Source organism: Vanessa atalanta, chromosome 5 (genome assembly GCF_905147765.1).
Source record: "Vanessa atalanta chromosome 5, ilVanAtal1.2, whole genome shotgun sequence".
Classification (NCBI taxonomy): Eukaryota; Metazoa; Arthropoda; class Insecta; order Lepidoptera; family Nymphalidae; genus Vanessa; species Vanessa atalanta.
In genome coordinates, this window is record NC_061875.1 from 7,072,113 (window position 1) to 7,085,078 (window position 12,966).

A 12,966-nucleotide genomic window follows, 5' to 3' on the forward strand; every position below is an offset into this window, starting at 1 on the left:
TTTGAACGTGTTCAACGCAGAGCGATTCTATTGGCTTTGCGTAAATATGTTGGATCACTCTGCATCTTCTACCACATTTATCACGGGGAGTGTTTCACATGTTTGTGTTCACCTTCCGCACAATCACTTTGTGCAACCATCTTTCGCCGGCGATTTTTTGATCGGATGCGATTTGGGAACCATTAAGAATAGGGTGTACACATTTATTAAAGGCTGGCAACGCACCTGCAAGCCCCAGTGTTGCAGATGTGCATGAGCGGTAGTAGTTACTTTCCATCAGATGAGCTCCCTGCTCGTACCATAGCATAAAAAAAAACTAACATGAACTTACATAAGAGCTCTTAATAACACATATTTTATAATAACTGAATCTTAAATTGTGGAGCATATTTTGGGGATAAAGTTATTTTATATATTTCCAATAAAAGTAAAAATGTATTAAAGAGGTAGTAAAAATCCAAACAAATGCTGGACAAAATCGTCTCCTCTTAAGTAGATAGCATATAACACCACGCTGTTCCAGTGCCGGAAGGAGAATACATACGTTGCGGAGTTTGATTTGATACTCGCAAGTTTGTTTATGATTTTCGTCATATGACGACTTCAAATGTCGAGACCTAAGAGATAATTTTTGAATACCAACGAACTTCATGAAAACTCTCTAGTCTAGTTATCTGTTGTTACGATCGCGGGTTTGAATTATAAACAAATACATCAAATATACTGCACACTGCACACAATACACTTACTGTTCTTAGTTGTTAAAGAAATTAATCTTATGAATTTTTTAACCAATCAGATGCTCCAAAAACTTATTAAATATAAAATTCTTAACTAATAATATACAAACTTTCATGGGCATGAAACTGTGAGAATAAGCAAAATATACTAATCAAGCAGTATCAATGACAGTTAGATGTCATGACACCAACCTACCATTACTATTTAATAATTAGAAGATTTATTTGATATTATTGCTTATATTACTGTTACTGGAAAAAAATAATACTTCGTTTTAGAAAAAAAAGGTTTGTCAATTTATTAATTACCTACGGATACACAAACCATAATGAGGTCCAAGAGCTAGACACAGTTACGGCGTAAAGTCCAAATAAAGACCCACCTAAGCCTTTTAATAAAACATTTACACCTTTGACACTCTAATTTATTAGTAACCGACTAAAAAGGAGGTTTTACGAAAAAAACAGGTACACTGTTTTGCGATTTCGTTCGATTTTGATTTCTGCAGTAAGATGTCGTTAGACCTATAGAGCTCTATAGGTCTGTCAAATAGATCAACATAGTGTTTTTTTAATGCTATAAAACACTTTTATGAATATAGACTTATTACCTAGTCACCTATACTAAACCTAATAAAAAGCAAAATTCAAAGAAATTACACACATTTAATACACACATAAGTGAATCATCAGGCATAATAAATATACCGTAAAATATGAACTAAGATTAGGTTTCAACGAAAGTAGCATACAACAAAGGTTACAGAATAAGTCAATACAAAAATAAACAATTAAAGTACGTTATGGTCAATCAAGGCATTTTTGCTAAAGCCCTTTGAATGATGAAAATATAATTAGCCTGGCGAATTTATATAAGTATAAAAAAATAAGTAAATATTTTATGAAAACCTAAATTATAAGTAAAGGTTATAACGTTTTAGTTACGCGTTTATTTTAACTTCATAAGCGGTTACTGATTGAATTAAATTTAAAGTTTAAATAGATGTTTTTGCCGAATAATGTTTGGACTATACTGTCATGTTCACACTACATTTCGACCAAAATGTCATTCATCCATATTTACCGTTAAGGTTCATAAAGGAGAAGAGATCAACCTTTTCTTCATTTCGAAACGATATAACGAATCCTGTCTCAATTATTCGAAACCTAACCGGTAATTTAATGTTATTTGGCATCGAATCAATAATAAATACTTCTAAATAATATCGCATACTTTTTTATATAATCGAAAATATTTTCGTACTTCAGTATGTACTCGTAGATTACGAACCCGTAAACGTCCCACTGCTGAGCAAAGACATCGTCTTCAGTTAAGAAAAAAAAATATGAAAAAAGTTGCCCTACCCTACTGCTACACAATGAGTTAACAAATAACAGTGGAACAAATATAATAACGAAATAAACGTAATTATAAACATAAATATGATGCGCCTGACAAATAAATATTGCAATAAATTCTGAAAGCGTTTTGCTACATATTTTGTGTTAAGAATTTTCTTCGTAGCCACGTCTATCTTATCAATTAAAACTGAGCTTTGAGTACCTTTTAATATCTGCTCAAAAACTATTGAGCACTTTCTTGATTATTACAATAGAGTCCATTGAAAGCCCGTTGTTGCTTTGGGTTTTTATTAATTAAAGTGACCACTCTAATGCTCGCCAAAGCTCTTTGAAAATTAACCAACTCCAATTAAACAAAAATAAATATCAAAATTTTAAATCAAATATGAATTGTTTAGTGTAATTATGCAAAACAACTCTAATAAGGAATCAAAATAAAAATAAAACTAAACAGGTTATTTGTACTAATTTTATATTTTCAATCTGAAAATATCAACTACTAAATAGTTGTAACATTTGTAAATACTATAGACTAGAGTTCTTAAGGCAAATGAGCACCACTGGGCAGGAAACCTCTCTCGTCAGCAGTGTAGTCTACCCTGTAAGTAACACCGTCGGGTCCGACGTATTCGTAGAATCCCTTGGCCCTCATGCCTTCGCTTTCATTGTCAATCTTTTCAATTTGGCCGGCTTCCTCAGCGAGGATCTTGTTTTCAGTCTCGTAAAGGTAGTGGTAACCATCGGGAAGAACATCGCCTTCTTGGCGGATGATTCCGTATTTGTATTCGTAGTTTCCAGTGTTGACTGGGACTTGAACGTAAGCTGGAGTGGGCTTGACGTAGTAGGGGGTAGAGCTTGTGAAAACGGGGGTGTTGGAAACGGTTGCAGCGGATGAGATAACGACGACCTCTGGGGTCTTCTTTTCTTCTTCAATGCTGAAAATAAAATAAATATTTAACTTAGTGATTTTGATTAAATCAACGACGGGAATTTGGTGTTTTAAAATTAAATACTAACTTAATTGCCTTTTATACTATATTGTTATATTTGGCAATAATTGCATACATTTGAATATCCGTCCTAAGCCATACTAATTAAATATAAAAACAAAACACTTACGGTTCCACCTTTGGGGTGACAGGTGCGACGGGTTTTACGACTTCAGGGGCTTTGTTGCTAAAATAGAAAAAAATATATTAACATCAGTACTTTTTTAAATCCATGATCTAAAACTAAGAAAATTTAGTTAATAGACTATTTTTCACTGAAATTAACTGCATTAATAAGTACTATCGCGTGTTGACATTCTTGTTTTGCACAAATTTATCAGTACATTACGAATGAAATAAATATCATACCGTCCTATTAAAATAAATGCTAAAAGAAATCCACGTTTTTCGAAATCTTTCGTATGAGTAACACGCGTGTTATTATTTTTTCAATTCAAAGGATGTATTACCCTCCAGCATTTCCGCCTTTGCCTGCATCGTCCTTGTTTCCGACATAAGCTCCACCGGGACCTCCCTTGTCAGAGGAACCGCTGTAGAAACCACCGGGACCGCCGGGACCTCCCTTGTCAGATGAGCCAGAGTAGAAGCCACCAGCACCACCACGGTCACCACGGTCACCGCTGAAAATTAAAAATAATTATATATATGTATCACATTTTTGTATATCACATAGATACTTGTGATATATATAAATGACAAAACATTAAACGCTACTGTAATTTTACTGCCACCGAATATAATTACTCTCTGTCATTCAAATCAATTAAATTGTCCGGTAGTTAATTTTATTGTTTTATTTAATATATAAATTAAAGATAATATTATGGCACTTGAAATTAATATGCAAGGAGTGGTTAAGTAGTAAATGGATGCGTCAATTTATTCATTGTCATTTACATGTTAAGCGTTTCGTGTATCAAAGTTCATATTTTTAATTTTTTATAATCTACATGCTCAGTTCACCGTCAAAAGATTAACTTACTTGTAGGCACCAGAGTTGTCAGGGATGTAACGGCCCGAACTGTCGTATTTGCCTGGGTTGTAACGGCCAGGGTCGTAGCGACCAGGGTCGTAACGACCAGCTTCGTAACGTCCGGGGTTGTTGTATTTTGGTGCGCTCGTGACTCTACCGGTGAAGTATCTGTAGGGGTCGTAGGTGTTCACTGATGCAGTAGCTGAAGCACGAGTCACTGGGAAGGGAGTTGTGCTAGGGCTGCAAAAAGATATTTTTCAAATTATTATTAAACCGTATTATATATTTATATATATTCAGTTACTTAGTTCTATATATATAAGTATATATTCCGCCAGAGCGTGTTTGTTTCAAAATTACTTATATCATATTTATCTTAATACAAATTAAAATAACAGACACTAGAAAATAAATACAAAGTTATAGCAATTCCTTGTTATTATTATGAGTTATTTAATTAAAAACCAAAAAATGCCTATAAAATCAACCCCAATAACTATAAAACCATTATCATAACTCACCTGAAGGTTTCAGCTGCGTAAGCAGCGGCGAACGCCAAACAAAATACCTGAAAAATAAACAAAACGTTTAATTTTAATTTTAATAAATGTTCACGAAAAAATAATCAATTATTATTCTGATTAAAATGTTATTAAGTAATTAAAAATGTAGTAAGTTCTACGCACCAAAAGAACACGCATTGCTGTTATTATCTTCACAGCTTATGAACTTGAATGTTGTCGCTTCTTAGATCTATGCCTTTATATACCTTTTTTTTCATCTAATTTTATAATATGATTCTCCTGGCCAGTTCGTCTCATTTATAATGTGTTCGATATTAGTTATTCATTAGCAATGTTTCTCAAACTTTATTCTATTGACTAATTAATTTTTATTTGTTTAATGTGCAAAATTATTTTTATTAGTATGTTATGGTTTTTTATTTACCTAATTTTTTTTTCAATAAATAAATTATTTAATTAATTAATATAAATAAATGTTCTAATTATTTAGAATTATATCTTTTAATTATAATAATTAAATTCGGATCTAATAAGTATGTGTTAAATATAAATTAGTTTTGTTTCATGAAAACTATTTATGACTTTTCTTTAGAAATATTAGCTGCCCAGGAAATAAAGGAGATAAAAAAATATAGGGAAAAAGAATTTTAGCGCTCCAAGTTATATCAGTTTACAGATCTACTACGAGTACAATACTCATTACTAACATTTCAGTACTCATGTCACGAATTATTTCTTACACTTTCTTTGAAATGCCTTGTAATACAAATACTGTGGGTATTTGTATATATACAGATATAACAAACTAAGTCTTATAAACTTTATACATAAATAGTATAATTATAGTATTATTTGAATGCCGAATATGCTAAGCTACGGATATCGAGGTTCAAACGCCTGTGTTTAAATCTCGAGCTTATAGACAGTTATTGCGATTTTCTGTACACAAATTTTCAGCAGTGATCTGAAATTTGGAAGTTGGCAAAATACGTAAGTCAAGTCACGTAAGCAAGTCCCTCGCATGAATTCTTTGTTGTTGCCTTAATTTTCTGACCGGAATATGAGAGTGTACTATAATATAGCTCATGCACTTGGCTAGTGTATCTTGAGAATAGCCTTTGTCGCCTAAATCGTTCAGGAGGATATTATTAGACGGTTTATTTATCCTACGCCTCTAAACATCAATCAACAATCCACAGGATCCGTATTACATTTGCATGTATCCGAAACATTGAGTGCTTCCTTGTAATTTAAGTAGAATAAAATAAGTAATCTAAATAGTACATAAACAGTTTACAAGAAGAAAACAAAATTGAGGGGTTACATTTTTAGTACATTTTGGGAAAATGTGCTAATTATGTCCTTGATAATAAAGATTTGATCAGCGATTAAATATTAATTATTATACAAAGCCTCCGTATGCCAAACGAGCTCATTGATGATTATTTTCTTATAGTTCAAGGATCGAGGTTATAATTTATATTCCTTCAACTGGAAATTGATTAAATGATCCAAATTAAAAACTGGTTCAACAAATGATACACATCAATTAATATCGTGAAAGACCGATTATTTCCGAAGATTTGATAAGATAACGTATTACAGTGCTTATCTAGTTTTTACGAAAAGTTGGTGTTAACGATTTAATTTTCGTTGCCAACAAAGCGTTGCTTATGTTCTGTATCCTGAAAGTTTAAATATTATTCGGGTGTAAAACATATTCCGGAAGTCTTCAAATGTCTCATTTTTTTATTTTATTGGTTTAATTTCTATTATCTAAAAAAATCTCTTCGATGCATCAACATAATAAATTGATATTTAATTCGTTTTATGTAGCATGCAACCATTTAAAGCATTATAAATTATAATCTTTTAGCAATAATACCTAAAATATTACAAAAAACACTCTTCACGCTTGCACATATGTTAATTTTTTTTACATAAAACATATATCATTGTGTACATTAAAACTAGGATATAATAATAAACTTTGACCTTTTTTGCTATATAACTATGCTAATTGATTGCCTTGTACAAATATACAAAACAAAAGAAAGAAAATACTCAAATAGTGTCTTAACTACATAAATTGGAGTTCAGCAGTCAGTTAACAGTTTGAGAAGCTAGTTCAGTTTCAGAGATCTTGTAAGGTTAGCCTTTAATGCTAAAATATGATCACCAAAACATATACTTTTATATAATACGTTGTATTACAAAGGGAACGTTGAAATAACAAAATTTATTAAAAAAAAATGTGAATTAATATTAATTTATTTTTATTCTATATTAAATCAATAAGAATAAACTAAACAAAGACTGTCAAACTTTTGAATCGGGAATTAATACAGTTCATTTTCTAAAACTTTTGTTATTTTAATGCAATAATTGATAATGTATGGACAAAATATATCGAAGGAACCCTATGCATAAATGCATTTAATATGAATATTGTATCAATTTCTCATGTAAATTATGTTTAAATCGAAGCTCAAATATTGATCTAATTTGATAATCAATAATTACTAAGAATAAACAAATAAGCAATTATATTGATTAAATATATTTGAGAACAGCTATTATATTATTATATTATATCATAAAATTTAAGAAATAACTTAAGCATTATGTCATATTATTGGCTCTTTAAAAAATCCTCATCTCACCTTGGGTGTTTTATGTCATGTACAATTAATTATATTTCGTATTAGCTTCCGAGTTACTCGTAGTTTAGTTTTAAGTTCAAGCGATCTTTTTATAGATTTACAATAGGCAGGAAAAATATCAAATGGGTAAAATTTATGTGAAGGGGTAACGCCCGCTTTGTTCCTTACGTCGTCGCCAATACGCCACCAACATTGAGAACTATGGAATTATGTCCCTGGTGCCTGAAATAAAACGAACCCATTCAATCTTCAAACCGAACACCAATACTCAGTACTGTTGTTTAGAGGTTGAATGTGATGAGTGGGTATCTTCAATACGCTATCAACCTTGATAACTAAGAAGGTTTGCGATCATAATTAAACTGAAATTAAATTATATTAATGAAATAAAAGGATAACTAGTAAAAAGTACGTACAGAATGACTAGTATGTAGATTCTCATATAATATGTACAACTGGTCAAGTACACTGATCTCAGATACAGGCCATATGTAGATAACATTAAACTTTAAAGCGTCGTAACCTTATAGAACTTACGATATAAGGATTGTTTATAACTCTGATTTTGTTTTGAAATGTCATTTAGGATTACTTACCTAATTTTATAACCTACAGATTCATTAGTGAAGCGATATAATAGTCTGAGTAACTTTAAACATTTGGCTTTTAAGATATAGGTAGGCGGACGAGCAAATGGGCCATGGATGGTAAGTGGTCTCCATCGTCTATATACAATGGCACTGTAAGAAATATTAACCATTCCTTAGATGGTCAATGCGCCACCAACTTTGGGAACTAAGATATTATGTCCCTTGTGCCTGTAGTTACACTGGCTCAAACCGGAACACAACAATACTGAGTACTGCTATTTAGCGGTAGAATATCTGATGAGCGGGTGAGTGATACATACCCAGACGAGTTTGCACAAAGCCCTACCGCAAAGTAAACGTCGTCTGTTATATAAAATTAAAAAACAAACCTTTATAAAGTAATTATATTCCATAATTTATGTAGTTATTAATTCATTTTATTTATCTAATATAAACTGATGATTGTGTTATTAAAACGTTAAATATGTTTATTGAAATTTTATTTGTTTATCTAAGATATACTAAAAATATTTATATAATGTCTATATTAATAAATATAGGCAATAGTAGTTTATTTATAAAATTAAAAATACAATAAACTTTATTGCTATTTAAATCAACGTTAATAACAAAATATTAAACGTTCAAAATGGAAGTAATTTTGTACTTTGTTTTAATCAACAAGTGATGTTTGCGACTTTAAAGATGTCCAGTTAAATTATTGTTGCATTCCCATTAGAAAATTTGAAAATTGCAGATTATTTTTCAGATTTTGATTAGATTCGAAACCTGAAAGATAAACAGTCGAATCCTAGTAGACATCATAAACATTTTCAGAAGCTGCCCGAAGCAGCTATAGAGGTGAGTCTTGTTCAGGTAGTGTGGGATTTCTGTCCTATCCAACGATAAAAAGAAAATACACATGTGTAGTATACCATAGCTTTACCTCACGATCAGACCGATTAAAGGTATTTTTAGGTTTTTAGTCGATAAATTCTCAGTGACAGTGCGGTATCCAAATGTTGGGAGTGTATAATCCTATGTCTGAGCTGTTTTCAATCATCTTTTTGTCCTCCAACTGGATTATGAGAATGAGGAATAGAGAGGCTGAATTTGTTCACATCTATTTGTGAATTATATTCAGTGTCCATCGAGATTGGCCGTTGTTGCCGATCTCAGGTCGTCATACTATCACCTGCAAAGATAAAAGAGAATAACTATTGTAGCTGAAAATCGGTTTTTCAGGATCCGAGACCGCATTAATAAAACGAGACAATATATTTTTAAATGTAGCCGTAAAATTGTTACTTCCATGCCAAATATTGTCAGTTTTTTATACGTTTTACACAGAATCATTAAAAAATATATATAAGTTTAAGATATTATTATCTCGTGATACATAATCTAATGTTTAAAAATCACTCTTTACTGTTCAAATCCGGATTGTAAATTTATTTATAGGTTTGAATAAAATGTTAAAAATATGTAACAGAAACTAATTAATTTAAATAAATTAGATCACATTATATTTCAATGTAAACTTTTATCATAACCAGTTGGTACTCGTTCAATCCATAATTAAGTTTTATCTTGAAGAAGCAACAACTTAACAGCGCTATAATTGAAAATAAAATATTCAAATTCAACAGCGATGTATCTCAAACTTTACTTTAAATTAAGAGTTTAATTGTTATAATATTATACTAAGAGTTTAATATCCTATGATAATTGAGATTGTCCAGTGATTTTGTATTGAAACCCATCGCGAAGAAACCTTCAAGTTTCGGATGAAAATAAAGATGTGTACCTAAAAAATAGTATGTATTCATACAGCAGTGGTGTATCGATGAACCTTATTTGGAGCAATTTGTCATTTACTTGATTGTTACGTATTAAACTTACTAAAACCAAACAAACGGGACGTGTAAAATATTTCGTTGTTTAACAATCACATAGAAAGAAATTATATTTTGTCCGTATTTTTTTTTATATTTATTAAATACATATCATACGAAATGAAAAATTTTATTGATTGATATGAAAGATTTAATTGAAATTAAATCAATGAAATTTTTTTTCGCCTTTAAAGAAAATTTGTTTAGTTTAAAGTACCTATCGATTTGAAATAATTTTATTTAAAAATAAACATTTTTGCTTATAAAATTTCCATTTAATATGTAAAATGTTGATCTTTAAATGAGTTCATAACTATTAATGTGACGGATGTAAATACCGATCATAAATCACATACCTACTATGCTTAAAGATTATCTTGTATATTTAAATATAATTTCCATAAAAAATCAAAACATATGTAGGTACTTCTTCTGAGTTCATTACTATTGTGTTCAAGTATATATATGATTTGTATTTTAAACAAAATTAAGGGAACAAATTTTTCTACTTCACTTTACCTGTGCGGAATGTAAACTTTATCTGAATTAGGCCTTAATTATTATTATTAGAAATGTCAAAAGTTATTAATCTATCATATGGCAAGTGTAGAAATATCTACGTTATTTATTATAAATTAACATCTTACCAAAATGCATGGATAAAAAATATGTGATAGTCAAGTTGATATGTAGTTCTAAATTGTGAACTTGACCAGTAACCTTTTCATCAACAACACATGAAAATTCGCTAATAGATGAGAAAAACAGAGTATCGTTAAATTAGTAATGCAAATTACATTAATTTATTTCTTGTCAAATTCCAATTTTAACGTTTTTGTCTCATTTATTCACAATTATAAATTATTATATGCCTTCTAAAAAACTATGTTCTATATTCTTGACGTAATTATATATGTGGTCCCCACTCACTAGAGCCGATCCCAATCGTCTCTGTCATTATAGTTTCCGGTGAATTATTAGATTTTACGAATAGGTACGTATCATCACCTAGATGCTCGTAGATACTACTTGCTACACGGGCGCGAATATCCGTCTCAAATTTTATTTCCAATATTGATCCAAATTTATAAAAAATAGCTATCATGCATACATGTAAAAATGTAAACAGCCCAAGAAATTACGCCAAATGTAAGATAATTCAATAAAAATCTCCTTTGAAATGTATATTCAATGAGTTTATTAATATTTAGCATCCCACTAATCAAATCTTGCGCTTTTGGTATAAGTAGGAAATTCAAAATACATGCGAATCAAAAAGGCTTATTTCTGAATATTGTGTAGAAAGCTAAGAAAAGTTGGACAAGATATTTTTGACTATTTATATGCTTTTATAGCTTTTACGCCATCCTGAAAACGGGGCCAATTTTGTTATTTTGATAGTCTCTGTTGTGATAACGAAATATACTATTATAATACTTTTTGGTCATATAAATTTTACACTTACTATGGTTCGTTGTCGAGACATAGATGAACGAGAAAGTGAAAAATTAAGCGATTATTATGCGTTATGTGCTTACACCCACCGTGATCCATATCGAAAAAATATATTTTCTTTATTTATAACAATTGAATAAGTGACATTCAATAATAAATTTAAATAGTATCGTACGAAAAGCACTACATACATAATTAAATAGTCGTGAACATCTTTTTTTACATTGTTGATGATGTTACTCATTGTTACATGTTTTGTTTAGTCAAGTCTAATTTTTTTTTTTTTTATAATATAATTAGGCGGACTAGCAAATAGGCCCCCTGATATTAAGTGGTCACCACAGTCCATAGACAATGGCACCATAAGAAATATTAACCATTCCTCACACCGCCAATGCGCCACCAACATTGGGAACTTAGATCTTATGTTCCATGTGCCTCTAGTTACACTGGCTCCCCCAATCTTTAAACAGGAACACAACAATTCTAGGTACTGCTGTTTAGCGGTAGAATATCTGATGAGTAGGTGGTACCTACCCAGGCGGGCTAGCACAAAGCCCTACCACCAACTGAAGTCAATTTATGCGTATAGTTACTTTGATAAAGTTAATTTACGAGACACACAATTATTATGTATCAATAAGTTTAATTGTATTTAATAATATAATACTGATAAGTTATTAATAGTTATCCTTTTTATGCAACAACTAGTATCTTACATATAAATAAAACATTTTTTAAATCTTTTAATCAAATTTTCACAAACAAACCTTTGTGTAATATAACTGCACTTGTACTTCAAATACACGATCATATACCTGACCTTCGGTTATGAGAGCTTTTGAGCTTGGATGTACATACGTTAGGTAAATCTTGTTATATCTTATATTATAATATCTTACTAAACAATCATTCATCGCGAGGTATAGATGTGATTTTATTTAAAAGTTAAGGTTTAGTCCTAGAGGGCGTCCGAGGTGAATGCACAGAACGCTAGGTTTCGGGCGCACGCCAAGCGACTATTAGACTCGCGGTAGGAGTGCATTTGACGTTGATCATAAGCTCGACATACGCAATAAGGCGAGCTCACCTTACGTTGTAGTTTTGAACCATCAACAGCTCACTTCAACTATAATTATTTTAACTTTATTATTGATACAGGCAAAATGATAAGGAAATATATTAAAAAGGAAACGACTACGAAGATATCCTGTTTATCTATTTAATCATGAAAGACTTTTATACGGCCAATTTAATACTCATCATCTGAGATTAAGAAATAATTCCAACAAAAACTCCGCGTATTTTTTCAGTTCCAATGATCGTGCTCGACATTGTGATGTAAATATACGATTGTGGACTTCACTGCAGGCAAGCAACATCCATACAATAGCTTTCGACATTATTCAGGAACCTAAGACCTCGTCTTTAAGCCATGCTATGTCTTTCTCTCTGAACATTAGACAAGCAGTCTGTCTTCATGTCTACAAAAACAAAGATTGCAAGCATATAATATGTTGTCATATAAAAACCTCTAAAATCACCATATATTTAAAATCAAGTACGAACGCTTAATGCATTTATAAAGATAAGAGCTATTAATATTAATAGTACAGGTGATGATAAGAGATCATTATCACGACTCCACCGGGCTCAATAACAGCAGAAACGTCGATAGTTACAAGAGCCCTTTTTATTATATCATTAAGAGAGCTATGGTGGAAAAACCTACCTGAACCCCTTGGACAAGACAG

General features: G+C 31.0%; 1 protein-coding gene across 1 annotated transcript; it reads right to left on the reverse strand.

Moving 5' to 3' along the window:
- Positions 1 to 2,557: 2,557 nt before the first annotated feature.
- On the reverse strand, positions 2,558 to 4,836 carry LOC125064286 (larval cuticle protein LCP-30-like). The gene is made up of 6 exons (XM_047671247.1): positions 4,772 to 4,836; positions 4,607 to 4,653; positions 4,095 to 4,325; positions 3,562 to 3,732; positions 3,222 to 3,278; positions 2,558 to 3,037 (listed from the first exon to the last, which is right to left on the reverse strand). Exons 1-6 carry the CDS (start codon positions 4,784 to 4,786, stop codon positions 2,644 to 2,646), a joined length of 915 nt encoding a protein of 304 aa, XP_047527203.1. The 5' UTR covers positions 4,787 to 4,836; the 3' UTR covers positions 2,558 to 2,643.
- Positions 4,837 to 12,966: the final 8,130 nt, after the last annotated feature.

What these genes read in the sequence shown, in the direction of transcription:
- LOC125064286 (XM_047671247.1), bottom strand. An exon ending in GACAACTCTGGTGCCTACAA is followed by an intron (nt 3,733 to 4,094) that starts GTAAGTTAATCT and finishes TTTAATTTTCAG; the next exon opens with CGGTGACCGTGGTGACCGTG. An exon ending in GTCACCCCAAAGGTGGAACC is followed by an intron (nt 3,038 to 3,221) that starts GTAAGTGTTTTG and finishes TTTTATTTTCAG; the next exon opens with CATTGAAGAAGAAAAGAAGA.